This window comes from Tamandua tetradactyla, chromosome 9 (assembly GCF_023851605.1).
Source record: "Tamandua tetradactyla isolate mTamTet1 chromosome 9, mTamTet1.pri, whole genome shotgun sequence".
Taxonomy (NCBI): domain Eukaryota; kingdom Metazoa; phylum Chordata; class Mammalia; order Pilosa; family Myrmecophagidae; genus Tamandua; species Tamandua tetradactyla.
Window position 1 is genome coordinate 853,205 of NC_135335.1, and position 27,744 is coordinate 880,948.

A 27,744-nucleotide genomic window follows, 5' to 3' on the forward strand; every position below is an offset into this window, starting at 1 on the left:
GAGGAGGGTGGTGCCTAGCCTAGGCGTGGGCCCTAGGCTTGCCTGAGGTGCTTGGTGCAGCCCCAGCACTGGCCTGCGGGTCCTGGCACCCCCTGATCAGCATGGCGGGAGGTTCGTAGCTTAAGAACATCACAGGGCTTGGGAAATGACAGACAAGCAGAGCTCACAGATAAATTCTGCTGCCTCGGCAGTGACGCTTCACTTTATTTGTAGTCCGTGGGTGGGTGCTTTCTTATTTACAGAGATGTCCCTGGAGTCCAGGCCTGGCCGTGCCCTCCTTTAGGGAGGTGGGGGATGCTGGCGCTGGGAGGCCCTACTCCTGTCTGGGGTGCTTTTCTGTGCCTCTTGCCCCCCATCCCCCATCTCTGCTCCTTCCCTCCTGCACGACCTCACCAGCCCTCTCCCCCAGGCCCTCCAGTCAGGACCCGCATGCCTGCTGGCCAGCTGTTCCCTGAAGACTGGGGGGCTGGACAGTTGAGAAATGCCAGCAGGACATCCTCTGCAGCCCCACAGCCAGCAGCTCAGGACACACATCATGCCCTCTCTGCTCTGGGCAGGGTCGCTGTGCAGCTCCTTCCCAGCAGGTACCCATGGTGAGCTAGGGTACAGGCCCAGGGAGGTGTCGGTTGGCTTCTGGTCTGCAGCCCTTGAGTCCAGGGGACTGGCACAGGCCCCTAGGCTCCACAGGGCCGGAGATCACAGGCACAGCTGCTGAAGACCAGCAGTGTGAGCACGAGCTGCTTCTCTGGGTCGCTGGGGTCTGGGCAGGGCAGTACCAGCTGCTGCTCATGGGAGCTGCGGGGGTGGCAGCAGCCACACTGGATGTCCACCTGCCTGGTGTCCACGTTGAAGCTGCAAAGAGGCCCCGAGGGCCGGGCAGGTCAGTGAAGCATGGTGCGGGGGTTGGGTGGGTCCCAGGAGTGGCAGCAGGAGGCAGAGCCCCAGAGGGCCTGGGCTCCTCCTTTCCTGGCATGTTCTCTGGTGTTGCCCCATCCCGTCCTCAGGCCCAATGCTTCTACCTGGGTTGGTGGCCAGGGCAGCCACGAGGCATGGGCAGAGGAGCTCACTGTAGGGTGCTGTCTGGGCTCGGGGCTCACAGGTGGGTCTTCAGGGGCCCTGACTTGGGGCCCAGGCTTTGGCCCCTATGACCAGCGGCACCCCAGGTGCACTCCTCAGCATGTGGGCCCTGGGGACTCTGTCTAGGTCTGTGTCATTGCTTTGCTAGATGGAGCTGGGGCAGTGCTGCACTCATCTTTCCCACAGAATCGGGTTCCCAGGACAGGCCCCCAGCTCCGAGTCCAGCTGTTGTGGAGAGCAAGCCTCCTGACAACAGGGGGCCAGGGGAGCTGGTGGGGAGGTCTCATCTGCAGCAGGGGGGTGGTCACCTTGCAGAGGCGGGCGTGTGGGGGTCTCACCTGGCAGAGGAGGGACAGAAACCCTTACAGCGTGTCACTGTCACGTTGGCTGTGCATCCTTGGTAAGTAATCTCTTCCTTGTACTCTCTTGCACTGCAGACTCCTGGAAGCCAATAGGCCGCAGTGAGAAGCAGCCCCCAGGACACACTGGAGAGTGGGCAGGTCCCTGACCTGTCCCCACTGGAGCAACCTGGGGCCCAGCGCTACCAGGCCTTGGTGGCAGGTGCTTCTGCCTCAGCTTCCAATTCCTGTAGTCCCCTGAGACAGCAGCTCATGCACAGAGGGGGAGCTGCCATGTGAGCACTGGAGACCGCACCCAGGCTCTAGCCCCAGCTCCACACCCGCTTCTTGCTACTGACTCCAGAAGAGCTCAGACAAAGCATGATGGTCTCTAATTTTTATCCTAGAGCCTATCTCGTTGCCTCAGCTATGCCATGAGTTCTCGGAGATTGAGTTTCCAGAGGGGGAGTTCTCAGGAGACAGAGCAAACCCTGAGCACTGCGACCCTCCTGCCCTGCCCCCTGCCCTCCCTGTCCTTGACACCAACCTTGGGGCAGAGGTGTCTCTGGTGTGCTAGGCCTGTGGCCTGTTGGAGGGGAAAGAAGAGATGTCAGTGATGCTGAAGGGATCAGATGTCATAGGGGCCTCTGCACCTAGTCAGGGACAGCAGTCTGCCTACTTTGGGGAGCAAGACATGAGCTCCAGTCATAACGGCTGCACAGGTCCAGGATAGACACGGGCTGTGTCCACTCGTAGGAGCTCCGGGAGTTCTGGCCGCAGCACATGGCGCTGACTGATGAGACGGACCCTAGGGTCTGTGCGATATCTCGAGCATGCAGGCAGCTAGCAGAGCAGGGACTCAGCAAGCAAATGGCAGTTTCCAACATGCTACAGCAAAGACTGAGTGTTCTGCCCTGTGGCCTATCCCCATCCCCATGACGTTCACGCCCTTGTGGGCCACCTGCAAGGGATTTCTCCAGCTGGGAGATGGGGATGTGAGTCCTAAAGAGGGACCTGGGGTGAAGGGGGAGGTGTACCTCAGAGTACTCAACCATTTATTCCACAGAGGCCCAAGAGTGCAACTGAACACAAAGGCTCAGGCAGCAAGAGTGATGTGCCCAGGAGCCCACGTGGGTCCAGGCACCATGGAAACTTGACGCTGGGTCAGTGTGACTGCAAAGCCTTTGCTCAGCCCTATAATTGTTTGTCCTCTGGGTGGAACTGGAAGGCTTAGAGGGGAGAAATGACATGGACAAAAGCTATGCCTACAGAGTTGCCCATAAGCAGTGTGAGGGTCAACTGGAGCATGGTGCAGATGGGGGATTGGACAGCTTCAGATACTGGTCATAAGAAAGCCTGTCAGATGGTGGAAATGATGAGAGGAGCAAGGAAAGAGGGATGCTGACTAAAGGGCAGGGCAGGGAGAGGGGCAGGAGGGGCACCTGCTGTCACGTGTTACACAAACACTTACCAGTTGTATTGGGTAGAGGTGAAACTAGAGAGGAGACAGATGGTTGCTGGGTTGACAAACTCCCAAGGACAGGGATCGAAGAGCTTGCAAAAGGTGAGCCAGAAATGGTCAGGACCATGGTGGTCAACGGCCCAGTGGTTCCAGGAGGCCTGGTAGTGAGCTGTGTGGCAGAGGAACTAGGGGATTCATTTATTCCAAGAGTGGAAGACACTAGGATGGATGTAGAAGCAGCAGTGGTCAGAGATGTGGACCGATATGTGGTGGACTGAGATGACAGCGGGGAAGAGGTAGGGTTCCAGGATGTGGCTCCAGTACTGGAAGGAGGGGACAAAGTGGTCGACACTGGGAGAGAAGTGATGCGAGACAAATGGGAGGTGGACATGGTGGGCACACCAGACGGGGATAAAGGAGTGGAGAAAAGAGGTTGAGAGGAGGTGCTAACAGGAATTGTGACAGTAGCAGAGGACAGGTACGAAGAAACAGAACTTGTGTTTAATACAGTGACATCATCAGGAGAATAAGGCGTATGGGGTTGTGAGGAGGGACTTGCAGTAGATTGCGGGCTGATAACAAAGGGAGTGGAAGAGAAAGTTAAAAAAGATGATACTGAGGTTGAAGAAGGAGGAGAAGACACTGCAGGAAGAGAGAAGGTAGGAGAACGTCCAACGGTAGTCTTCGCAGTGAGGGTGGTGTGCGGGGCCGGTGTGGACGGAGGCTGCGGGGTTGGCGAAGGGTGTGGGACCGAGGAGCTGGTGGTTCTCGGTGTGCTGATGGTGCCGTGGGGCGGGCTGCTCACACTGGTGGTGGTCTTGGGAGGGGACGTGGTGGGTGTGGGCGCGGTGCCTGTGCTTCGGATGATTGTGGTGGAATGAACCGTGCCCGTAGGCTTTGGAGCGGTGGTGGAAGAGAAGGTCTGTGCGTGGGAAGGTGGGACTGTTCGCGGGGAAGTGGGCGTTACTGAAGAGGTCGAGAATGGTGGCCCAACGGTGTGACTGGTGGTCCTGGGCGGCGATGGGGTTGAAACGGTGTTGGAGGTCGTGTGGGACGTTGCAGAAGGGCTCCGTGTCCCGTGTGACGTTGCGGAGACGGAGCCTGTCTCTGTGGAGTGGGTGGAGAACGGTGTACGAGGGCTGCTGGGGGTGGCCGAGCTGGTGTGGGCGGTCGGGGTCCCAGTGCCTTTGCTGGTGGTGTGGGGAGTGAGGGTGGTGTGTGGAGCCGATGTGGACTCATGCGGCGGTGTTGGGGAAGGATGTGGGACCGAGGAGCTGGAGGTCCTTGGTGTGGTGACGGTGCCGTGGGGTTGGCTGCTTACGCTGGTGGACGCTGTGCGTGGCGGGGTGGTGGGCGTGGGCCCGGTGCCTGTGCTTGGGACGACGGTTGTGGGAGCAGTGGTGCCCGTTGGCCATGGCCTGGAGGTGGAGGTGACGGGCTCCCCGTGGGTGGGTGTGATCGTTCGGTGATTAGTTGGCGTCACTGAAGATGTTGAGGGTGGTGGCACAACGGTGTGACTGGTGGTCCTGGGTGGCAGTGGGGTTGGAGAGATGGTGGTGGTCTTGCTGGACGTGGCAGAAGGGGGTCCCGTACTGTGTGAAGTCCTGGAGACAGCGACCGTCGGTGGGGAGATGGTCGTGAAGGTGGTATGGGCGCTGCTGGGCGTGGACGAGGTGGTCTCAGCCACTGGGGTCCCAGTCCCCGTACTGGACGGCCTGGGCGTGAGGGTGGTGTGCGGGGCCGGTGTGGACGGAGGCTGCGGGGTTGGCGAAGGGTGTGGGACCGAGGAGCTGGTGGTTCTCGGTGTGCTGACGGTGCCGTGGGGCGGGCTGCTCACACTGGTGGTGGTCTTGGGAGGGGACGTGGTGGGTGTGGGCGCGGTGCCTGTGCTTCGGATGATTGTGGTGGAATGAACCGTGCCCGTAGGCTTTGGAGCGGTGGTGGAAGAGAAGGTCTGTGCGTGGGAAGGTGGGACTGTTCGCGGGGAAGTGGGCGTTACTGAAGAGGTCGAGAATGGTGGCCCAACGGTGTGACTGGTGGTCCTGGGCGGCGATGGGGTTGAAACGGTGTTGGAGGTCGTGTGGGACGTTGCAGAAGGGCTCCGTGTCCCGTGTGACGTTGCGGAGACGGAGCCTGTCTCTGTGGAGTGGGTGGAGAAAGGTGTACGAGGGCTGCTGGGGGTGGCCGAGCTGGTGTGGGCGGTCGGGGTCCCAGTGCCTTTGCTGGTGGTGTGGGGAGTGAGGGTGGTGTGTGGAGCCGATGTGGACTCATGCGGCGGTGTTGGGGAAGGATGTGGGACCGAGGAGCTGGAGGTCCTTGGTGTGGTGACGGTGCCGTGGGGTTGGCTGCTTACGCTGGTGGACGCTGTGCGTGGCGGGGTGGTGGGCGTGGGCCCGGTGCCTGTGCTTGGGACGACGGTTGTGGGAGCAGTGGTGCCCGTTGGCCATGGCCTGGAGGTGGAGGTGACGGGCTCCCCGTGGGTGGGTGTGATCGTTCGGTGATTAGTTGGCGTCACTGAAGATGTTGAGGGTGGTGGCACAACGGTGTGACTGGTGGTCCTGGGTGGCAGTGGGGTTGGAGAGATGGTGGTGGTCTTGCTGGACGTGGCAGAAGGGGGTCCCGCACTGTGTGAAGTCCTGGAGACAGCGACCGTCGGTGGGGAGATGGTCGTGAAGGTGGTATGGGCGCTGCTGGGCGTGGACGAGGTGGTCTCAGCCACTGGGGTCCCAGTCCCCGTACTGGACGGCCTGGGCGTGAGGGTGGTGTGCGGGGCCGGTGTGGACGGAGGCTGCGGGGTTGGCGAAGGGTGTGGGACCGAGGAGCTGGTGGTTCTCGGTGTGCTGACGGTGCCGTGGGGCGGGCTGCTCACACTGGTGGTGGTCTTGGGAGGGGACGTGGTGGGTGTGGGCGCGGTGCCTGTGCTTCGGATGATTGTGGTGGAATGAACCGTGCCCGTAGGCTTTGGAGCGGTGGTGGAAGAGAAGGTCTGTGCGTGGGAAGGTGGGACTGTTCGCGGGGAAGTGGGCGTTACTGAAGAGGTCGAGAATGGTGGCCCAACGGTGTGACTGGTGGTCCTGGGCGGCGATGGGGTTGAAACGGTGTTGGAGGTCGTGTGGGACGTTGCAGAAGGGCTCCGTGTCCCGTGTGACGTTGCGGAGACGGAGCCTGTCTCTGTGGAGTGGGTGGAGAAAGGTGTACGAGGGCTGCTGGGGGTGGCCGAGCTGGTGTGGGCGGTCGGGGTCCCAGTGCCTTTGCTGGTGGTGTGGGGAGTGAGGGTGGTGTGTGGAGCCGATGTGGACTCATGCGGCGGTGTTGGGGAAGGATGTGGGACCGAGGAGCTGGAGGTCCTTGGTGTGGTGACGGTGCCGTGGGGTTGGCTGCTTACGCTGGTGGACGCTGTGCGTGGCGGGGTGGTGGGCGTGGGCCCGGTGCCTGTGCTTGGGACGACGGTTGTGGGAGCAGTGGTGCCCGTTGGCCATGGCCTGGAGGTGGAGGTGACGGGCTCCCCGTGGGTGGGTGTGATCGTTCGGTGATTAGTTGGCGTCACTGAAGATGTTGAGGGTGGTGGCACAACGGTGTGACTGGTGGTCCTGGGTGGCAGTGGGGTTGGAGAGATGGTGGTGGTCTTGCTGGACGTGGCAGAAGGGGGTCCCGCACTGTGTGAAGTCCTGGAGACAGCGACCGTCGGTGGGGAGATGGTCGTGAAGGTGGTATGGGCGCTGCTGGGCGTGGACGAGGTGGTCTCAGCCACTGGGGTCCCAGTCCCCGTACTGGACGGCCTGGGCGTGAGGGTGGTGTGCGGGGCCGGTGTGGACGGAGGCTGCGGGGTTGGCGAAGGGTGTGGGACCGAGGAGCTGGTGGTTCTCGGTGTGCTGACGGTGCCGTGGGGCGGGCTGCTCACACTGGTGGTGGTCTTGGGAGGGGACGTGGTGGGTGTGGGCGCGGTGCCTGTGCTTCGGATGATTGTGGTGGAATGAACCGTGCCCGTAGGCTTTGGAGCGGTGGTGGAAGAGAAGGTCTGTGCGTGGGAAGGTGGGACTGTTCGCGGGGAAGTGGGCGTTACTGAAGAGGTCGAGAATGGTGGCCCAACGGTGTGACTGGTGGTCCTGGGCGGCGATGGGGTTGAAACGGTGTTGGAGGTCGTGTGGGACGTTGCAGAAGGGCTCCGTGTCCCGTGTGACGTTGCGGAGACGGAGCCTGTCTCTGTGGAGTGGGTGGAGAAAGGTGTACGAGGGCTGCTGGGGGTGGCCGAGCTGGTGTGGGCGGTCGGGGTCCCAGTGCCTTTGCTGGTGGTGTGGGGAGTGAGGGTGGTGTGTGGAGCCGATGTGGACTCATGCGGCGGTGTTGGGGAAGGATGTGGGACCGAGGAGCTGGAGGTCCTTGGTGTGGTGACGGTGCCGTGGGGTTGGCTGCTTACGCTGGTGGACGCTGTGCGTGGCGGGGTGGTGGGCGTGGGCCCGGTGCCTGTGCTTGGGACGACGGTTGTGGGAGCAGTGGTGCCCGTTGGCCATGGCCTGGAGGTGGAGGTGACGGGCTCCCCGTGGGTGGGTGTGATCGTTCGGTGATTAGTTGGCGTCACTGAAGATGTTGAGGGTGGTGGCACAACGGTGTGACTGGTGGTCCTGGGTGGCAGTGGGGTTGGAGAGATGGTGGTGGTCTTGCTGGACGTGGCAGAAGGGGGTCCCGTACTGTGTGAAGTCCTGGAGACAGCGACCGTCGGTGGGGAGATGGTCGTGAAGGTGGTATGGGCGCTGCTGGGCGTGGACGAGGTGGTCTCAGCCACTGGGGTCCCAGTCCCCGTACTGGACGGCCTGGGCGTGAGGGTGGTGTGCGGGGCCGGTGTGGACGGAGGCTGCGGGGTTGGCGAAGGGTGTGGGACCGAGGAGCTGGTGGTTCTCGGTGTGCTGACGGTGCCGTGGGGCGGGCTGCTCACACTGGTGGTGGTCTTGGGAGGGGACGTGGTGGGTGTGGGCGCGGTGCCTGTGCTTCGGATGATTGTGGTGGAATGAACCGTGCCCGTAGGCTTTGGAGCGGTGGTGGAAGAGAAGGTCTGTGCGTGGGAAGGTGGGACTGTTCGCGGGGAAGTGGGCGTTACTGAAGAGGTCGAGAATGGTGGCCCAACGGTGTGACTGGTGGTCCTGGGCGGCGATGGGGTTGAAACGGTGTTGGAGGTCGTGTGGGACGTTGCAGAAGGGCTCCGTGTCCCGTGTGACGTTGCGGAGACGGAGCCTGTCTCTGTGGAGTGGGTGGAGAAAGGTGTACGAGGGCTGCTGGGGGTGGCCGAGCTGGTGTGGGCGGTCGGGGTCCCAGTGCCTTTGCTGGTGGTGTGGGGAGTGAGGGTGGTGTGTGGAGCCGATGTGGACTCATGCGGCGGTGTTGGGGAAGGATGTGGGACCGAGGAGCTGGAGGTCCTTGGTGTGGTGACGGTGCCGTGGGGTTGGCTGCTTACGCTGGTGGACGCTGTGCGTGGCGGGGTGGTGGGCGTGGGCCCGGTGCCTGTGCTTGGGACGACGGTTGTGGGAGCAGTGGTGCCCGTTGGCCATGGCCTGGAGGTGGAGGTGACGGGCTCCCCGTGGGTGGGTGTGATCGTTCGGTGATTAGTTGGCGTCACTGAAGATGTTGAGGGTGGTGGCACAACGGTGTGACTGGTGGTCCTGGGTGGCAGTGGGGTTGGAGAGATGGTGGTGGTCTTGCTGGACGTGGCAGAAGGGGGTCCCGCACTGTGTGAAGTCCTGGAGACAGCGACCGTCGGTGGGGAGATGGTCGTGAAGGTGGTATGGGCGCTGCTGGGCGTGGACGAGGTGGTCTCAGCCACTGGGGTCCCAGTCCCCGTACTGGACGGCCTGGGCGTGAGGGTGGTGTGCGGGGCCGGTGTGGACGGAGGCTGCGGGGTTGGCGAAGGGTGTGGGACCGAGGAGCTGGTGGTTCTCGGTGTGCTGACGGTGCCGTGGGGCGGGCTGCTCACACTGGTGGTGGTCTTGGGAGGGGACGTGGTGGGTGTGGGCGCGGTGCCTGTGCTTCGGATGATTGTGGTGGAATGAACCGTGCCCGTAGGCTTTGGAGCGGTGGTGGAAGAGAAGGTCTGTGCGTGGGAAGGTGGGACTGTTCGCGGGGAAGTGGGCGTTACTGAAGAGGTCGAGAATGGTGGCCCAACGGTGTGACTGGTGGTCCTGGGCGGCGATGGGGTTGAAACGGTGTTGGAGGTCGTGTGGGACGTTGCAGAAGGGCTCCGTGTCCCGTGTGACGTTGCGGAGACGGAGCCTGTCTCTGTGGAGTGGGTGGAGAAAGGTGTACGAGGGCTGCTGGGGGTGGCCGAGCTGGTGTGGGCGGTCGGGGTCCCAGTGCCTTTGCTGGTGGTGTGGGGAGTGAGGGTGGTGTGTGGAGCCGATGTGGACTCATGCGGCGGTGTTGGGGAAGGATGTGGGACCGAGGAGCTGGAGGTCCTTGGTGTGGTGACGGTGCCGTGGGGTTGGCTGCTTACGCTGGTGGACGCTGTGCGTGGCGGGGTGGTGGGCGTGGGCCCGGTGCCTGTGCTTGGGACGACGGTTGTGGGAGCAGTGGTGCCCGTTGGCCATGGCCTGGAGGTGGAGGTGACGGGCTCCCCGTGGGTGGGTGTGATCGTTCGGTGATTAGTTGGCGTCACTGAAGATGTTGAGGGTGGTGGCACAACGGTGTGACTGGTGGTCCTGGGTGGCAGTGGGGTTGGAGAGATGGTGGTGGTCTTGCTGGACGTGGCAGAAGGGGGTCCCGTACTGTGTGAAGTCCTGGAGACAGCGACCGTCGGTGGGGAGATGGTCGTGAAGGTGGTATGGGCGCTGCTGGGCGTGGACGAGGTGGTCTCAGCCACTGGGGTCCCAGTCCCCGTACTGGACGGCCTGGGCGTGAGGGTGGTGTGCGGGGCCGGTGTGGACGGAGGCTGCGGGGTTGGCGAAGGGTGTGGGACCGAGGAGCTGGTGGTTCTCGGTGTGCTGACGGTGCCGTGGGGCGGGCTGCTCACACTGGTGGTGGTCTTGGGAGGGGACGTGGTGGGTGTGGGCGCGGTGCCTGTGCTTCGGATGATTGTGGTGGAATGAACCGTGCCCGTAGGCTTTGGAGCGGTGGTGGAAGAGAAGGTCTGTGCGTGGGAAGGTGGGACTGTTCGCGGGGAAGTGGGCGTTACTGAAGAGGTCGAGAATGGTGGCCCAACGGTGTGACTGGTGGTCCTGGGCGGCGATGGGGTTGAAACGGTGTTGGAGGTCGTGTGGGACGTTGCAGAAGGGCTCCGTGTCCCGTGTGACGTTGCGGAGACGGAGCCTGTCTCTGTGGAGTGGGTGGAGAAAGGTGTACGAGGGCTGCTGGGGGTGGCCGAGCTGGTGTGGGCGGTCGGGGTCCCAGTGCCTTTGCTGGTGGTGTGGGGAGTGAGGGTGGTGTGTGGAGCCGATGTGGACTCATGCGGCGGTGTTGGGGAAGGATGTGGGACCGAGGAGCTGGAGGTCCTTGGTGTGGTGACGGTGCCGTGGGGTTGGCTGCTTACGCTGGTGGACGCTGTGCGTGGCGGGGTGGTGGGCGTGGGCCCGGTGCCTGTGCTTGGGACGACGGTTGTGGGAGCAGTGGTGCCCGTTGGCCATGGCCTGGAGGTGGAGGTGACGGGCTCCCCGTGGGTGGGTGTGATCGTTCGGTGATTAGTTGGCGTCACTGAAGATGTTGAGGGTGGTGGCACAACGGTGTGACTGGTGGTCCTGGGTGGCAGTGGGGTTGGAGAGATGGTGGTGGTCTTGCTGGACGTGGCAGAAGGGGGTCCCGCACTGTGTGAAGTCCTGGAGACAGCGACCGTCGGTGGGGAGATGGTCGTGAAGGTGGTATGGGCGCTGCTGGGCGTGGACGAGGTGGTCTCAGCCACTGGGGTCCCAGTCCCCGTACTGGACGGCCTGGGCGTGAGGGTGGTGTGCGGGGCCGGTGTGGACGGAGGCTGCGGGGTTGGCGAAGGGTGTGGGACCGAGGAGCTGGTGGTTCTCGGTGTGCTGACGGTGCCGTGGGGCGGGCTGCTCACACTGGTGGTGGTCTTGGGAGGGGACGTGGTGGGTGTGGGCGCGGTGCCTGTGCTTCGGATGATTGTGGTGGAATGAACCGTGCCCGTAGGCTTTGGAGCGGTGGTGGAAGAGAAGGTCTGTGCGTGGGAAGGTGGGACTGTTCGCGGGGAAGTGGGCGTTACTGAAGAGGTCGAGAATGGTGGCCCAACGGTGTGACTGGTGGTCCTGGGCGGCGATGGGGTTGAAACGGTGTTGGAGGTCGTGTGGGACGTTGCAGAAGGGCTCCGTGTCCCGTGTGACGTTGCGGAGACGGAGCCTGTCTCTGTGGAGTGGGTGGAGAAAGGTGTACGAGGGCTGCTGGGGGTGGCCGAGCTGGTGTGGGCGGTCGGGGTCCCAGTGCCTTTGCTGGTGGTGTGGGGAGTGAGGGTGGTGTGTGGAGCCGATGTGGACTCATGCGGCGGTGTTGGGGAAGGATGTGGGACCGAGGAGCTGGAGGTCCTTGGTGTGGTGACGGTGCCGTGGGGTTGGCTGCTTACGCTGGTGGACGCTGTGCGTGGCGGGGTGGTGGGCGTGGGCCCGGTGCCTGTGCTTGGGACGACGGTTGTGGGAGCAGTGGTGCCCGTTGGCCATGGCCTGGAGGTGGAGGTGACGGGCTCCCCGTGGGTGGGTGTGATCGTTCGGTGATTAGTTGGCGTCACTGAAGATGTTGAGGGTGGTGGCACAACGGTGTGACTGGTGGTCCTGGGTGGCAGTGGGGTTGGAGAGATGGTGGTGGTCTTGCTGGACGTGGCAGAAGGGGGTCCCGTACTGTGTGAAGTCCTGGAGACAGCGACCGTCGGTGGGGAGATGGTCGTGAAGGTGGTATGGGCGCTGCTGGGCGTGGACGAGGTGGTCTCAGCCACTGGGGTCCCAGTCCCCGTACTGGACGGCCTGGGCGTGAGGGTGGTGTGCGGGGCCGGTGTGGACGGAGGCTGCGGGGTTGGCGAAGGGTGTGGGACCGAGGAGCTGGTGGTTCTCGGTGTGCTGACGGTGCCGTGGGGCGGGCTGCTCACACTGGTGGTGGTCTTGGGAGGGGACGTGGTGGGTGTGGGCGCGGTGCCTGTGCTTCGGATGATTGTGGTGGAATGAACCGTGCCCGTAGGCTTTGGAGCGGTGGTGGAAGAGAAGGTCTGTGCGTGGGAAGGTGGGACTGTTCGCGGGGAAGTGGGCGTTACTGAAGAGGTCGACAATGGTGGCCCAACGGTGTGACTGGTGGTCCTGGGCGGCGATGGGGTTGAAACGGTGTTGGTTGTCATACTGGATGTTGCAGAAGGGCTTCCCGTGCTGTGTGAAGTCATCGAGATCCCGACCGTTTCTGTGGCAAAGGTCGAGAATGGCGGTTTTTGGCTTGTGTGTTCGGTGCCTGGTCCTGTTGTGGGTTCAGAGGATACAGGTTGGTTTGTGTTCCCGTTTTGTGGGTTTGTTGTTGTCGGTCTCCCATGGGTACTTGATGTCACTGCGGGGAAGCATTGCCTTTCTGTCCCTCCTCCGTTTGCCCCCACAGTACCTCCTATCAATGTCATTTCACGCATTTCTGCTGACAGTTTGCTGTCCCCCTTACTTTTCAGATCCTTCACCTGGTGTCCTTTCCCCTCCTTCTTGTAGGGTCTGTCCAAGGTCTGGTGTCCCGACCCTTCCATGCATTTCTTGTGTCTAGCTGTACTCTTCCTTCCCTGCAGCTTCTCACCCCACGCGTCTCTCCCCTTCCACCCTGGCTGCCGAGGGCAGGTCTGAATGGTGTCCTACCCTGTCCCCAGGCACTGGGGCCCGCTGCTTGACTCACCTGCTTGGGGCGTAGCTGTCGTGGCCTGGATGCCATGTGTAGTTGCTGAGGGGAGATGGCCATGAGGAATGAACCGTCAGTGGCCTTGTGCTTGAGGCAGGGATGGGTGCTGGGTGCCTCTGTGCTTCTGGGGGCTGAGCGGGTTGGTCTGGCATGGCCGGGACTGTGCCCTGTTCCTTGTCCTACTGGGGGCCAATGTGCTGGCCAGCCCTAGGTGTCGGTGCCATGGCAGCCCCCGCATGTGGGTGGGTGAGGTCTGCACGGGGCCTATTTACCTGTGGTGTGCACCGCTGTGGTTCGTGCCGTCGACCTGGCCGTGGACTCTGTATTTGTGGCTGGGTGGGACACCGCAGGTCGAGTCGTTGCCTGGGTCACTGTGGGTCTCATGGGTGTGGAGGTCCGTGTGGCCGTGGGAGCTGGTGCTGACGTTGTCCACGGTGTGGCAGCCGTGGTGCTCGGAGGAGCCTCTGTAAGGAGAGCCATGCTGGGCTACTTCCTCAGGCCTGTGTCGTTGCATTCCCACCTTCACCTGTCCCACCTGCCCAGCCCACACCCACCCAGCTTGCGGCGCTGTATGCAGGGCAGTGGGCCCCGCGTTCCTCTCTGTGTGCCCGGCGCCCACCCCTACCTGGCCTGCCCAGACCCTGGCTTGGCCACTGCAGTGCTTGCTCACAGCATCCTTGCCAGCGCCTGGAGCACCAGGGGACGGTTGCCTGTGCCCTTTACCCTCATGTCCTCATGGGGTCATAAGGGGGCAGAGGCGCATTCCCTGCTGAGGTTCCTGTCGGCTTGGTGGGGCAGCCCGAGGCTGTCCCAGCATGTGTGGAGGACAGGCCTGGTGTGCTGCCTGCAGCGGTGGATGCCACAGGTGTGGTCGGGGAGCTAGGTTGCATGCTGGTGCTGGGGGTCGGCGTGGTGGGCTGGGATGAGGCCACTCTGGTGGTCCTGGGCTCTGTGGGAGCAGGTCTGCCGTTCGTGGTGTGCAGGGGCACCCCCAACACTGTTTGGCCAGGAGCCCCTGTGAGCCTGCTGGCCCTGCCCCACAGCTCCCTCAGGCTGGGCAGGTGGGTGTGAGGCCCAGGACTGGCCAGGGGTCAAGGAGATGCAGCCTTTTGGCAGGGTCCTTCGGAGAGCCCCCAGACTCACCTGTCACACAGCCTGCCTCACCCTCCCTGTGGTGGGCTGGAGCTAAGCTGTCCCCACCCCCTCTTCCAGCCACCTGGCCAGCAGCAGCTCCCCTGCCTGTGCAGAGGCTGTGCCTGCAAAGCCAGGTGCACCCCCCACCCAGCAGCTGGGAGCCCCAGGAACATGCAGCTGATCCCGAGAAGAGCCCAGAAGCGACGGCTGCATCACCTTGGCACCTATGCTGTTTGTAATCACCTGTGCTGAGTGGTGGCTGTGGCGTGCTGGGCACCAGAGCTGCAACAGATGGAGCAGGGCTGGTTGTGTGCACAGCTGATGGGCCCCTACTCAGAGCTCACCTGCCCTGCCAGCAGTCCCCTTCCGCACGGAGGCCTCCAGGAGTGTTTTCCAGGGCCTGGGCCTGAACCGTGCTCCCCCGGGGACAGACCCCAGCTCCCCCTGCCCTCCCTGTGGTGATGTGCTGGTCCAGGGCCCCCTGTTTTCAGCCTGCTGTGCCAGCAGCTCTCTTGCCTCCGGGGCCCATTTCCCAGGGGATTCTTGCTCCATGCCCAGACACCCCGCAGGCCTGCTGGGTCTGGGGCTGCTGTGTCCAGGGGCTGCTGCCCATGGCTGTCTGGGCCGGGCAAGGGGCTAGTGGGGAGTGGAGAGAAGTCCTGGGGTGTCTGGTCTCCTGGCATCTCAGCACCCTGGTAGTGGACAGCTGGGGTCTGGGTGAGCTCCGAGAGGGCTGTGCCCACTCTGCCTGCACAAGGAGAAAGCCACCTGGGCCGCCTGGGGGCTCACCGCATGGCACACACGCCCCCTCTGTGTGGTCGAAATACTCGTCCTGGGAGCAGTTGTAGCAGCCTGAGGATGGAGCAGCACCAGTGAGTCCTGGGCAGGCCCAGGTGCCTGGAGCCCCTTCCCGTCCCCGCCCCTCTCCAAGTCAGCACCTCTCTGTACAGATCTCCAGGGCTGCCTCTGCTCCAAGCCTCTTCTCTGTCTCTATAGTGGGCCACTGGTCATTTTCATCCCTGTCCCCTTGGCCACCCAACTGCTAAAGCCAGGTCAGATCCCCCCCTTGGAGGAGAGCTCAGGTCCGGCAGAGGCCCTGTGCCGCCTGCTACCCCTTGGGTCCCCTCCCTACCCTCACTGCTGCTCTGACCACCCCTGCCCCAGGGCCTTGGCCCTGGTAGGTCCTTCAGCCACACCTTCCTGCCTGCGACCTTTCCCTCCTTCAGGTTGTTGCCCAAATGTCTGCCCCCGCAGAGGCCACCCTGACCTTGGAATAGAAGCTGCTGCCTCTCTGTCCCCTCACCCCTGCTTTGCCTATTTCTCTCTATGGCACTTACACCACCTAGCACACTATCATGTTTTAGTAATTCATTTTGTTTTCAAAAGTCTTCCTCCAGCCTAAATGGAAGCTTCCAGAAGGCAGGATTGTCAGTTTTGATTACGGGCCTGGTACGCCGGGGAGATATTTGCTGAGAGCAAGCGAGGGTTGGGGAGTGCACAGGGCCTCCCACTCCAGCAGGGCTGGGGTGCTGTCACCCTTCCCAGTGGGGTCCCGGCCTGAGCCCTGGCGCCGCTACCTTCGATGTTGCTGACCGGGAGTCCGTGGGGCTGGCCAGGGCAGAGGCAGGGCTGGTAGTGCCACGTGCAGTTGGCCTCCGATGCGTACTGGTACTCGCTGGCCCCACCAGCCTGGCTGTGCGTGTTGTAGAAGTCACAGTAGATGGCTGGGAAGGAAGTGGCTGTCAGCTATAGCTATGCCCTGGAACCTCTGGCCCAACCCAGGGGTCTGAGCGGCCTGAGTCAGATGCAGGACATGTGTCCTCCTGGCAGGGTCTCCCCAAAAGGCGCTGGGGTCCGCGCGGCCCTGCATGGGCATGGGCTGACCCCCCGGGAGCACTCACGACAGAAGTCCGGGGCCCTCCAGTCCACGCACACGCCCTTGTCCAGGCAGGCCTTGGCGTAGGCGGCCACAGCATCACACAGACACTCGCAGTCCCCGCCCATGTCGCACCCGCACGTGTCGCGCACGCACGCCTCATAGTAAGGCAAGTGGTACACCTGCGCAGACGGCCAGAGTCGGGTCGCAGCCAGGCAGAGGTCACCACGGAGCGTCTGTGGCCTGCGCTCCAGGCCCGGGAACGGGAGGGAGGACCTGAGCCAGGACCAGGCAGAGCCGAGGCAGGGGCGGGTCGGGGTGGAGGCAGAGCCGGGACGGGATGGGAGGTGGGGGACCTGGGCGAAGCCGGGGCGAGGGGGTGACCGACCAAATGCAGGAGGGGGAGTCAGGGCGGGGAAGAGGGAGAGGCGGAGGTGGGCGAGGGCTGCGGGCGTGGGGCAAGGCGGGCGCACCTGGCCATGGCAAGGCGTGAAGGTCTGGCTGTTGATGATGCTGCACTTGCGCTCCGCCCAGGCGCGGCGGAAGGCGTTGGTGCTGCAGGGGTCCACCACGAAGCTCACATCCCCGCAGAGGGGGTTCTCCTTCCACGAGTTCACGAACTCCAGCTCGTTGGCAGCCACGTACTGCGTGCGTGTCTCTAAGTCGTCCTTCATGTTCCCGTTGTAGTTCCCGCACAAGCCACAGAGGGCGCCCTGCGCAGGGTAGCGTGTCAGCCCGGGGCCCGGGGCGTCCTGGCGAGCCCCCTCTGCCTCTGAGGCGGGGTACCTGGGAGGTGCGCGTGACGGTGATGAAGACGGCCATGTGCTTGTTCCAGGTGAGGCGCAGCTGGTATCTGCCCGGGATGCTGAGGTCCAGCTCCAGGTGCAGGGGGCCGGGCCGCACCTGCAGGCCCACGCGGGGGTCCTCGCCGCTCACCGTGTATGTCCTGTCCGCCAGCACGACAACCAGAGCCTGCGGGGCCAGCACGTCACTGGCCGCTGGGAGCGCAGCCCACCCCGCCTGCCGCTGGGGGCCCTCGGGGCTGGGTCTGCCCAGGGCTGGGCTCTCGGGGCAGGGTCACACCATCCCCTGAGGACACACGGCGGGACTCTACGGCCCCTGTTGGGTTAGGGTTAGCCAAGGGCAGAGGGGGGCACCCCGCCCCCATGCTCACCCCGGCAAGGATCTTGATGGCCCGGGAGCACGTGACCCCTGACCTCCCGCAGATGACATTCTCCGTCAGGATTTTGAAGGTGGGCTGTGAGTTGTGGGTGCCACAGCCGTCCTGTGGGGAGGGGGTGCTGAGGAGGAGTCCCGTGGGGGGTCTTCCCGTCGGCCCTGAGGCCCCTGCCCCCACCCTCCCCATGGGCCTGCGGGTACCGTGACCAGGATGTACTCGCAGTTCCCGTCAAACACGAAGCGCTGCCCGTCGAAGGTGAGCACGTGGCCCTCCCCGTAGAGCGTGCAGGTGGACGCGCAGCGTGAGCTCTGCTCGCATGCCCACTTCCCACTGGAGCAGGTGCTGGGAGAGGCCGAGGGTGTGGGGTAGAGAAGACCTGGGCACACCGGCCTCGTCCCAACCTCCTGCTCCCACTCCCCTGGCATGCAGGCCTCCAGGCTGGCATCCCTGAGTGGCGGGGACCACCCTGCTGCCTGTCGCGAACCGCGGTGGGCTGGGGTCTAGGCCTGTGTCAGGGTCTCCCAGCTGCCCTGGGCCACATCCAGCTGGGAGGCACCTGTGGGCCCCCCGGTGACCCAGGCCAGGCTGGGGTTGGGGGGCCACTTACCAGGTTTTACAGTCGGTGTTGAGTTCAGCACCCCGAGAGTAGGAGATGCCTGCAAACTCGCAGGGGCAGTCATCAGGGGGCACGCACTGCCCGCTGGCATCCTCATAGAGGCCACTGGGACAGACGCAGCCAGGCTCACATCTGGTGGGGACCTGGGGGTGGGAGCAGGTGCTGTGATGGTGGCTGTGGGCTGCTAACCTGTGCCTGCTGCGGCCCCAGACCCTGGGTATCTTCTGGGGAACCCCCCCCAGCCTTTCTCCCAGGACAGCAAGGCCCCACAACCGCGTTCCCCCACACTCAAGGGCCCATCCCAGGTGGGGGAGGGCATGGGTAGCTCCCCCACCCCCAGGGGCCTGAGGGTTTGGGGGAGGTTCCCGCATGGCGCAAAGGAGAGGCTGCAGGGCCATGCACCGGCAGCACCCCCTAATGCCTTCTGGGGGGCGACTTGTACTTTCCCGCGGCCTTCCCTGGACTCACACAGGTGATGCTGCTGGCCAGCATCTGGCACGTGGGGGCGCAGGCCGCCCCAAACCTGTTCTCTGAGGACTGGCTGCAGGACTGGTAAGTCTTGGGAGGCAGGCAGGACGCTGCAGGGAAGAGGAGGGGCCCAGAGGCCAGATGAGCGCCCCCCCAGGTTACCGCCCATCCCCCCCCCACCGGCCTCATGGCTACGTACCCAGGGGCATGGGTGGCCCCGCACAGCGCAGCTGCCCATGACTGCAGAAGCTGCAGGAAAGAGGTCAGGTGAGCCACCTGCTCCTCAGGCGTGTGTGTGTGTATGTGTGTGTGCGTGTGCATGTGCGTGCGGGCAGCTCCCACCCTCCGTCCATGGCTCACCCCAGCCCCTAGACCTGGCTCACCAGGTGATACCGTTGATGACCGTTGATTGGCCGGGCAGGATGAACTTGTAGCTGTCCAGGTGGCAGGGACACTGGGCCTTGGGCACACACTCAGTCTTGTGGTTCAGGTAGGTGCCCTCGGGGCAGTTGCAGCCGTCCACGGGCACCTGGCTGGGATGGCACTCCAGCGTGCGGTCAGACAGCGACAGGCAGGTGCGGTCGCAGGATCGGCTGTCGTAGCTGAAAGTCTGATTGCCCGGGCAGGATGTAGCTGCAGGGCACCAGGGGAGTCAGAGCTTCCCAGAGGGCGCTGTGCCCTGTAGGGGCTGTGGTTGTGGGTGCCAGGCTGGCCCCATTGACTAGGGGAAGGCCACTAGCCCCCTCCGCCCGCATTCCCCCGACCACGCCCCTCCCCGAGATCTCGGCCTGCACTCACTGCAGTTGTCCACGCTGCTCCTCCAGCCCCAAATCAGGAAGCCCTGTGAGGCGCAGGCGTGCGCGTAGTCGCCGAGTGCCGCGCAGATGTGCGGGAAGGTCTCCTCGTAGTTGCACACCTGGTAGACGCACCTCTGCGCAAGGCCGAGCTCTCAGGCTGCTGCGCTTTGGCTTATGGGCGCCCGGCCACGGGGACGCGGCCACGCCCCCCTTTCCCACCCCGCCCCCATCCCTGAGGGCCGCCCACCACCACCGCCACCACCGCAGGGCCCCGCACCTTGTAGAAGGGTGTGGGGTTCACCGCCGCGTGGCACTTCTCGAACACGGAGCCCTTCTTCACCAGCACTGAGCAGTGGGTCTCCGCGCACACCTCTGAGGAGGACAGGCGCGTGCTGCTCCCACTGCGACCCCCACTGCAGCGCCCCCCACCGCAGGGACGAATGCTGCTGGGTCGCAGCCAGGCACTCACTGTTGAGCTGGCTCATGGAGCAGGGATCAGTCTCACGCTCCAATGCGGCCGGGCAGTTCCCCGCCCGCCAGGAGTCCACGAAGAGTGAGGCCGTGCCCTCGGCGATGCCCACGCTGGTGGTGAAGTCGTCGGTCGTGTCCCCATTGTAGTTGCCGCAGAGCCCTGCGGGGGCCGGCCGGGAGCGGGTGGGCGGGCCTGCGGCCCTGCCCCCGCTCCTCCAGGCCCCGCCCACCAGTCCGCCCTGCACCTCCAGGCCCTGCCCCACGCATCCAGGCCCCGCCCCTATCCCACAAGGCCCCGCCCCTTTCCTGTGGGACCGGCTTGTGCTTCCCACCCTGTGCCCGACTTCCCCAGCCCCTCCCGCCAGGTCGCACGCCTGGGGCACACGGGACACACCCGCGCTCGTGGCTGGGCCGGGAGGGGCTCACCTCTGGTCTGGCCTCTGAACTGCGGCCCCACTGTGAGGTACGCCTGGAACACGGGCTGCAGCAGGATGGTGACCTCCAGCCCGAAGGGGGTGGCCAGCTGGAGGTGGGTGGATGTCTGCCTGAAGACCGTGATGTTGCCTGCAAGGAGGGGGCTTCAGTGGGCGCCGTGGCCCCAGGCAGAGCCCACCCACCACCCAGGCCCAGACTGGGGACGCACGAGCCTGGTAAGGCAGCCGCTTCGCCTCTCCGTTGTTGGTGATTATCTCGTCCTGAGAAATCATGATTTTGTCCTGAAGAGACGAAGGCCGAGTCACGGGAGGCCCGAGTGAGGCAGGGGTGGGGGTGGGTGAGGGCACTGCTTAGCAGGTGGGCGCACGTACCCGGCTGGTCACGTAGATGATGGCCACGAGGGAGGTCTCCGAGGGCGAGTAGCCGGACTTGTCATACACGGCCATAAGTGTACCCTCATCAGGGAGCTGGGGGCTCTGGGGAGGGGATGGCTCAGTGCGGGGCTCGGGGGAGGAACCCTCTGCCGCGCCTCACGGTGGGAGCTGCACCCTACCTGGAGGAGGACGTAGGTGCAGGTGCCATGGAAGCGGTAGGGCCTGGCGTCAAATGTGGTGACAAAGGAGCCCCCTTCCAGGGAGCAGCGGCCGGGGCAGGGCCTGTCCGTGCACTTCCAGCTGCCCTGGCTGCACTGGCTGGGGGAGGGGTGGGCGCCCAGCGCCATGGCGGTCAGGGCTGAGGCCACCCCCTGAGCTACCCATCCCCGCATGCCCCCGCGTCTCCCCACAGCCCTGTGCCCCACGAGTTGGCCCCCACCCACCAGGTCCTGCAGGCGGCCGTTGTGACCTGGCCGGAGGCGTAGACGGCCCCGTTGAGCATGCAGGGGCACTCGGTGAGCGGCACACAGGTTTGGTTTCTGGAGAGGTCATCGAGGACCAGACCTGTGGGGGCAGGCGCTTCCTGGGACTGCGGTGGGGGCTCCCCTCCCTCCTCCCCGACCCCCGCGCCACCCAGCCCCAGCTCTGACTCCCGCACCAGCCCCCACCGTCTTCTGGGCTTCCCTGGGTGGTCCCCAGGAGTCCCACCCTCCGCCTGTGGCAGCACACATGGCCAAGGGGCCTGTACTGGAGCCCAGCTCCAGTGCTCTGGGTGGGCTTCAATGGGGGCCAGCGGGAGGGCCCCCCAGCTCTGTCCTTGTCCACAAGGGCTTGGGGGCGGGCACGGGACTCTGGGCACCTTCTGGGCAGAAGCAGCCGAAGGTGCAGACGCGGGGGCAGCTGTGCTGTGGGTGGGAGCAAGTCTTCACGCAGGCGGCGCCGCACTCCTGGTACACCTGGGTGGCAGGGCATGGCCCCACAGCTGCGGGCACATGGTGCTACCTGAGGGCGCTTGCCACCCCAGAACCCCCAGAGCCCAGCCTGCCCCAACCCCGCCAGGTTCAGGGCACAAGTCCAGCACCCTCTGGCCAGAAGTGCCCTTCAGCTCATTTTTCTGTCGAGGACAAGCCCCAAAGCCAGGGGTAGCCCAGGCAGGGGTCCCGGTTGAGCCTCAGACCAGGGGCAGGAGACCTGGAACGAGAGCCCAAGCCCGGCTCCCCATATTCCATCCACACCACCCCGTATCCACACTGCCCCGTGTCCACTCTGCCCCGTGTCCACACTGCACCATATCCACTCCGCTCCATGTCCACACCACCCTGTGTCCACACCGCCCCGTGTCCACACCGCCCTGTGTCCACACCCCCCCATGTCCACACCGCCCGTGTCCACTCCGCCCTCCCGGTGCTCACAGCAGAGGTCGGGGCCCCGCCAGCTGTTGACCGCGTGCCCGGCCATGCTGCACTGGCGGGAGAACTCGGACAGCGTGGAGCAGGTGCAGTTGTGCTGCCCGGGCCGGGCACACGCCGCCATGTCCGCCTGGCAGCTCCGCACAAACGGCTCCCGTGGCACCGCGCACTCGGGGGACACCAGGGTGAGCAGCTGGGTGCAGGTCTGGGCCTGGCAGAGGGAACCCAGGGTCACCCAGACCAAAGCCACATCCTTGCCACCTAGGGGGTCTTGGCCGGCTGGCTGGGGGGCCACTGTTGGCCTCAGAGACTCCGTAGGAACCTGTGGCACGCGGAGGCCAGGCGCAGTCTGTCAGGGCCACCCCCTCACCTCAGCCCTTGCCCGAATGTGCTCCCCCGGCAGCTGGCCGAGGCTGGGGATCTCTTCGTAGGCACAGATCTCATTGGGGTCATCCAGTTTCTGCAGCGCCGCGTACTTGTGGGGCTCCAGGAGTTTGCCTGGGGACAAGGCGGGGTCAGCAGCATGAGACCCAGGCCACGGGGGGACCTGCCCCCCCCGCCAGCCCCCTCCGTACAGCCTACCATCCTCGCTCAGAAACTCATTCAGCTTCTCGCCGTCAAAGTGCCCGCACAGCCCGCACATCTTGCCCATGAGCTTCCTCTCCACCGTGACCTGCGGCAGATGAGCTCCGCTGGCCCCCAGGCCTGTCCGCCCCGTCCGTCAGTCCCTCCCGGGCCAGGCCTCTCTCCCTGGCTGCAGGTCTTGGGCGCCCACGGCCCGCAGCAGCCCTGCCCCCTATACCCCTGCCGGCCCCGGCCTCACCATGAGGTAGTCGCCCCTGTGCCACGTCACCATCAGCTCCAGTTCCAGCTGCTTAGCCACCAGCTGCACGTTCTGGCCGAAGGGCAGGATGCGGAGCCCGGGGCTGGTGTACGGCAGGCGGACGGCCCTGCGGGGACAACACCTCAGCGCGCCGCCCCAGCCCCGCCACAACCCCCGGCCCGCGCGGGCCCTACCCGACATTCTTGACGGAGGTGACCGCCTGCTCCACGGTGACCACGGTGGAGCCCAGCTCCACGATGATGCGGGAGATGGCCCCGTCGGGCCCTCGTCGCAGCTGAACACTGAAGGCAGGCACGACGTCCTTGCAGGTGGCGGCGAAGATGTAGTTGCACGTCCCGGAGAAGTCGAACATGTGGCCGTCGAACGTGGAGAAGTGGCCGGCCCCCCACGTGGAGCACCAGCCTTTGTCCCCAGCTGCAGAGAGCCGTCGGGTCGGTGGGAAAAGTCCTCGCCAGACAGGGCTCACCCCCACCCCAGACCACCCCACGCCCACCCGCAGCTCTGAGGCTGGGGTCCCCCTCTTCCCGGGCCTTACGGGCTTGCAGGCCGCCTTCCTTGTGGGGCTCAGTGGTGCTGTCAGCTCCTAGGGCTAGAAGACATGAGGCCACCATTCAAGCCACCAGGCCCAGCAGGGTCCAGTGCCCACAGCTCTCAGTGGCTCCTCTTAGAAGGCAGGGACAGGTAGAGGGGCCTCTGTCCAGGCCTAAGCACTTAGCGCCCAGCACCTGGGCCCGGGCACTCAATCCCCAGTACCCAACACCTGCGTCAAACACCCAGTGCCCAGCACCTGGCTCCCAATACCCCAAGCCCAGCATGCAACACCTGGCACCCAGCACGCCTTGTCTCCCCTGGCCCAGGGCCCAGTGGACCCTTCTGCTGCTGGACGCTGCTGTGGAAACCCCGGCCCAGGAGTGCCCAGGTGAGCCAAGTGCCTGCGTGTAGTGGGGGCGTGGCCTGGGTTTGGCACCCCCCCATGCATGCAGGCCCTGAAGCTGCACTCTGGGCAGCTCGCAGCAGGACTGGACAACTGCCGGCAGCTCTCACCTGTCTGTGAAGGGTCACTCCGGCTCTGGCTTCCAGGGTTGGCAAAGGAGGTGTTGCCCAGAGCTGTGGGGATGGGGGTGGTCAGTGCTGGACAGCCCCACTATCTTGGGCAGGGCCACGTCCACCTCTGCTTGGGAACCCATGTCCTGTGCCCCTCCCCAGAGCTGTCCCGCAGGGCTGGACACCAGAGTCCCCTGCTCGCTGCACATGGGCTTGCTGCCAGGCCTCAGGAGTCTGAGGACAGCCAAGTGCCCTGGGCTCCTCGAGCTATTGCCCCTGTGGCTGCACTCACGCTGGAGCCGCCTCTGTGCATCTGCCCGCAGTGCCTGCCTGCACTGGGAGAGAGAGAGAGAGACAAGCTCCCCACTACAGCCCTGACCCTGGACGCACGCATGCACACGCATGCACACGCATCCAAAGAACACACATGCACGTAGGCACATGCATGCAGCGAGCACACGGAGAGCTGTGATGCCTGGGGTGGGCTGTGCTGGCCAGGAAGGCACCGGAGGAGACCCTGGGCTCTTTAGGGGTTGGGGGGTGGTTCTGCTACCCCCGCGCTTGGCACCTCTTCTGGTGCTCACGCATTCATTCACTTACTCATTCACCCCGCGCCAGGCCCTGCGGGTTCGGCCGGCGGGATCCCACGTGCTGGCAAAAGGAGCACCCTAAGGGCACCCCGAGGCCCCCGTGCTGGCCACCCTGGAGGGGTGAGGGGCTAGGGGGAGGGGTGCAGGGCTTCCTAGAGGGTGAGAAGGAGTGGGCGCAGCTCGCTCGGAATTGGGGCAATGGGAAATAGCGCCCTAGGTCGGGGTTGATGGGGAAAGGAGCAGAGGCAATGTGGGGGGGGGACCCCTGGCGCACTTCCTGCTTTTCTCTTTCCCTCTCTGGTGCCCTCGGACCGTGGTGACCGTTGCCACAGAGATGCCCTGATCCCACGGTCATGCGACTGCAGCGGCCAGCAGCCCTGGCCTCACCTCAGCCCCCAGAAGGCCTGGACGGGGGCCCTGGGGTCCCCGCCATGAAGCCAAGACTGTGGGGGTGGGGCCTCCCTGCCCCACTGCTCCAGCCCTGCCTTCCCCGTACCCACCTCTGCACTGGGGGCTCGAGCCTCCTCTCTTGCCCCTCTCCCCTGCCGTCCCCTTCTTCTTCCCCAGGAGGAGGCTTCCTACTTGGTGGACTAAAGCCTTGCCCTACCCATACCCCTGCCCTCGGGGCCTGGACTGCCCAGCAGGAGCTGCTGGTGTCTTGATGACTGGCTAAGAGTGGGTTTAAGAGGCTGCTTCAGATGTGGTCCCCTTTGACCCTGAAGTCGTTTTCTGCTCGGCTGTGCCTGGCTGCCCTGGTCTGCTTACACTGAGACATTTTTTCCGCCCGGGTGTAGTGTGTGGCTCTGGCTGCCCTGAGCGGGGTCCCTTCCCTGTCTCCCCTGAGGTATCAGTGAGCGGAGCGGCCCCCAGCCCCCACCTTTCCTTCCCAGGTTGAGCTCCTGCGGGAGAGGAGTAAAAGTCTGCTACCCAGCCCAGACGCCAGCACCTCTAACTGTGCAGTGTCTTGAGCTAGAGGCTCCCCTAGGAAACATGCTCATGCCTCAGTTTCCCCCCTTGGTTTTGGGGTGGTGGTCCTTCACCTTGTCATCTCTCCCTGGGCTCAAGCCCTGCCCCGGGTACCTCAGACTCAGCGGCGCACCCCCTTGGCTCTGCCTCGGTGGATCCTGTCCCTGCCCTGCAAACGGCTCCCTCCTGCCCCCTGCGAGTTCCCTCTGTGTCACCTCCCTGGCCCCTCACCCAGTCCTGTCACCGCCCTTCCCTTCCGACAGCGATGCCCCCGCCACCCCCAGCAGCGGCCGGGCTCATTTGGCATTGCCTCCTGCTCCGGGGACATCTATGCTTTCTGGTCGCCTGGAGTCCGGCTGGCCCTGCCCAGCCTGTGGGGCCTGTGCTCGGCTTGTCCACTACTGCAGCTTTTCAGGGCCGGACGTGCCAGGGCAGGTGTACGTGCTGTCCTTCTGCACGCATGGCGCCCCCCCTGGCCCTCCCCGGGCTCCCCGAGAGCGGGGCCTGCTTCTCCTCCCACGCATGGCAGAGCTGGTGCCCCAAAGCATCTGCAGTCCCCTGGCCTCCACCCACGTGCCCCCTCCCCCCTTTTGTTCTCTCAGCAGCCACGCTAGAAGGAGCTATGCCCCCAGCTTTTACAGGCAGGGAAACGGAGGCACGGAGCCTGTTCTGGGACTCGCCCTCTTGGCTGCCACTTGGGGCTGACCAGAGTGGACAGTGACTCTGGGTCACCAGTGCCATCTCATGCCCAGCACCCCGGGTCCTGCTGTGCCCAGCTATTGTTGAAGAGACCCTTGTGTCCCAGGGATCCCCCAGCTCCAGCTGAGACCACCCCCTGCCCATTGTGCTCACTGGGGGCGGCAGGGGCAGAGGCACCAGTCGGGGAAGCGGTGCTGGCCACACACACCAAGCCCTGGCTGAGCGAGGGGGATCAGGGCGCCCCGAGGGGCTGCAGACCTGGTCCCCACCGCCCGGCCCACTCACCGGTGCCGAGCAGGGCCGCCCACAGCAGCTGCTGCCACGGCCTGAGCATGTTGCTGCCGCCGGGGACTGCGGTCACTGCTGGACCTGACCTCCCGCCGCCGGGCCTCGGCTGTCTCGCCACAGCCACCTTTGCAATGTGGGTATCCGGCCGGGCGCCTTAAGTAGGGGCGGCCGGCCCTGCCCCTGCCGCGCCCACCCGTGCCCCACGCTCGGGCTGCGTTGCGGCCAAACAGGATCTGGGCCCAGCTTTATCAGGGCCCGTCCTGGCCACCCCAAGAGCCCCCACCAGTCTGCCCAGGCCGGATGCGGGGCCCTGCCCGGGTCACACTGCCCCGTGGGAACCCCGCCACTGAGCACGCCTGGGGGCACCGGGCAGGACAGCGCTGCTGGGGCGGGACCCACAGGATGGTGGGGGGGCAGCCCAGGGGGGCAGGGGCCGTGCCTTCCCAGGACCCTCCGGGCCGTGCCCACCCCTGTGGGGAGCTCTAGCCGCTCCGGCTGCCCGGGGCTTGGACCCCTGTGGGCAGGGACGGCAGTCTGGGGCCTCTCCTGTGCGGCCATGGGCCGGCTGAGGGGACAGGATGGCCTCACTGCCCAGACCCCGGCCTGAGGACATGGCCCTGTGGGGGCATCTCGGTGGGGTCTGGCAGTTGAGAGCCTCTCCCTCCGGGGCGTGTCCCACGCCCTCCAACACCACAGGGGCCTGGGTGGCTCTGAAGACGCGGCCCTCGGGCTCCGACTCCCCTCCCCCGCCACTGGGCCCTGTTCTCCTGCTGCAGCAGCCCCAGCCCAAAAGGCGCCTACCTTGCCCATGGTGCAGGCAACAGCGTCCCAGGCCCTGGTCCCCCAAATGGGCGGGGTCCCCTCTGCTGCAGCTGCAGCTGGCAGAGCGGGTTGAGCCCCCGACTCCTCACGCTCTCTGCCACCCACATTCTGTGCACCTCCAAAGCATCTGCAGTCGCCCTGACTCGTCCAGGCCTGCACCCCTGCAGGGTCCCCAAGGGTCCGCCTGTCCCTCAAGGTGACATTTCTTGTGGTCCTGCCGTTGGGCAGTCAGGCCTCTGCTCTCTGATCCCAGGTCTCCCTTCCTGGAGCCCATCCTGCCGTGCAGCCCCCACCCCAGGGCCGCGGCTCCCGCTGTTCTCCGTCCCTGAGCACCCTGCACGATCGCCCCACTTCCTCCCCTCCCTCCCCCCACTTCCTCCTCTCCCTCCCCCCACTGCCTCCCTCCCCTCCCCCCACCACCTCCCTCCTTCTCCCCCATTTCCTCTGCTCTCTCCTCTCCCTGGTCTGTTACCATGATCAGGGCAGTGGCTGAGGGGGCTTTGGGAGGAGGAGACGGCCTCTCAGTGACAGCTGCTGCTTCTGAGAGGGCACTGACGGGGAGCTGGGGTCTCCCCCAGACCAGCTCCAGGCAGGGGCGTGAGTGGGGGTTTCTATGGGCAGAGAGGTGCTCTCCGGTTAAAATCAGACGGAGGCGCCGTCACCGAGCGCTCTCACTGTTGTTCGGCCTCAGTCTTTGGTGTCACCAATTCTTGTTTTCTTGATTCTTTGGTCACGGTTTGCTTTTCTCAGGGTTGCTTCTTTCGTGCAGCCTGCACAGTCTTACGTCGTCCGCGTCTCTCTCTGGGCACCCTGCAGCCTGCAGCGTGTGTTCTCCCTTCCCATACAGCACATCTGGCTTCGAGGGAAACGAAAAGCAGCGTTTCATTAGGGTCTGCAGAGGCGCGCTCGGCCAAGGGGAAAATACTCCTTTTCTCTGCACTGCCCTTGTTAAGATTTTCAGTTACTTATTTTTCCACTAACTTTTTTTAACTGACACCTCCCCAGTGTCTCTCTCTCCCC

At 64.8% G+C, this 27,744-nt stretch overlaps 1 protein-coding gene across 2 annotated transcripts; it reads right to left on the minus strand.

Moving 5' to 3' along the window:
* Positions 1 to 157: 157 nt before the first annotated feature.
* On the minus strand, positions 158 to 27,053 carry MUC6 (mucin 6, oligomeric mucus/gel-forming). 2 transcript variants are annotated; one of them, XM_077115314.1, is made up of 35 exons: positions 26,704 to 27,053; positions 23,360 to 23,422; positions 22,851 to 22,904; positions 22,489 to 22,729; positions 22,295 to 22,421; positions 22,054 to 22,144; positions 21,842 to 21,969; positions 21,475 to 21,682; positions 20,922 to 21,044; positions 20,506 to 20,626; positions 20,242 to 20,380; positions 20,060 to 20,164; positions 19,897 to 19,969; positions 19,680 to 19,817; positions 19,252 to 19,413; positions 19,060 to 19,154; positions 18,784 to 18,916; positions 18,369 to 18,618; positions 18,185 to 18,234; positions 17,986 to 18,095; positions 17,509 to 17,660; positions 17,102 to 17,243; positions 16,896 to 17,006; positions 16,508 to 16,693; positions 16,195 to 16,434; positions 15,747 to 15,903; positions 15,423 to 15,569; positions 14,635 to 14,697; positions 14,062 to 14,127; positions 12,984 to 13,175; positions 12,709 to 12,753; positions 2,887 to 12,381; positions 1,963 to 2,001; positions 1,416 to 1,518; positions 158 to 852 (listed from the first exon to the last, which is right to left on the minus strand). In XM_077115314.1, exons 4-35 carry the CDS (start codon positions 22,665 to 22,667, stop codon positions 675 to 677), a joined length of 13,548 nt encoding a protein of 4,515 aa, XP_076971429.1. In that variant the 5' UTR covers positions 22,668 to 22,729; positions 22,851 to 22,904; positions 23,360 to 23,422; positions 26,704 to 27,053; the 3' UTR covers positions 158 to 674. The 2 variants fall into 2 exon arrangements, with proteins under 2 accessions (XP_076971429.1, XP_076971428.1); XM_077115313.1 differs by lacking the exon at positions 26,704 to 27,053 and adding an exon at positions 25,900 to 26,008.
* Positions 27,054 to 27,744: the final 691 nt, after the last annotated feature.

Bases quoted from the DNA above. Each gene is read 5' to 3' on its own strand.
- MUC6 (XM_077115313.1), bottom strand. From the start codon at position 25,948: ATGCTCAGGCCGTGGCAGCAGCTGCTGTGGGCGGCCCTGCTCGGCACC. The intron at 20,381-20,505 runs GTGGGTGGGGGC...CCCCTCCCCCAG, and splicing joins ACGGCCGCCTGCAGGACCTG to CCAGTGCAGCCAGGGCAGCT. The intron at 14,128-14,634 runs GTGAGCCCCCAG...CATCTGTTGCAG, and splicing joins GGGGGCGTGTGTGCCATGCG to CTCTGGTGCCCAGCACGCCA.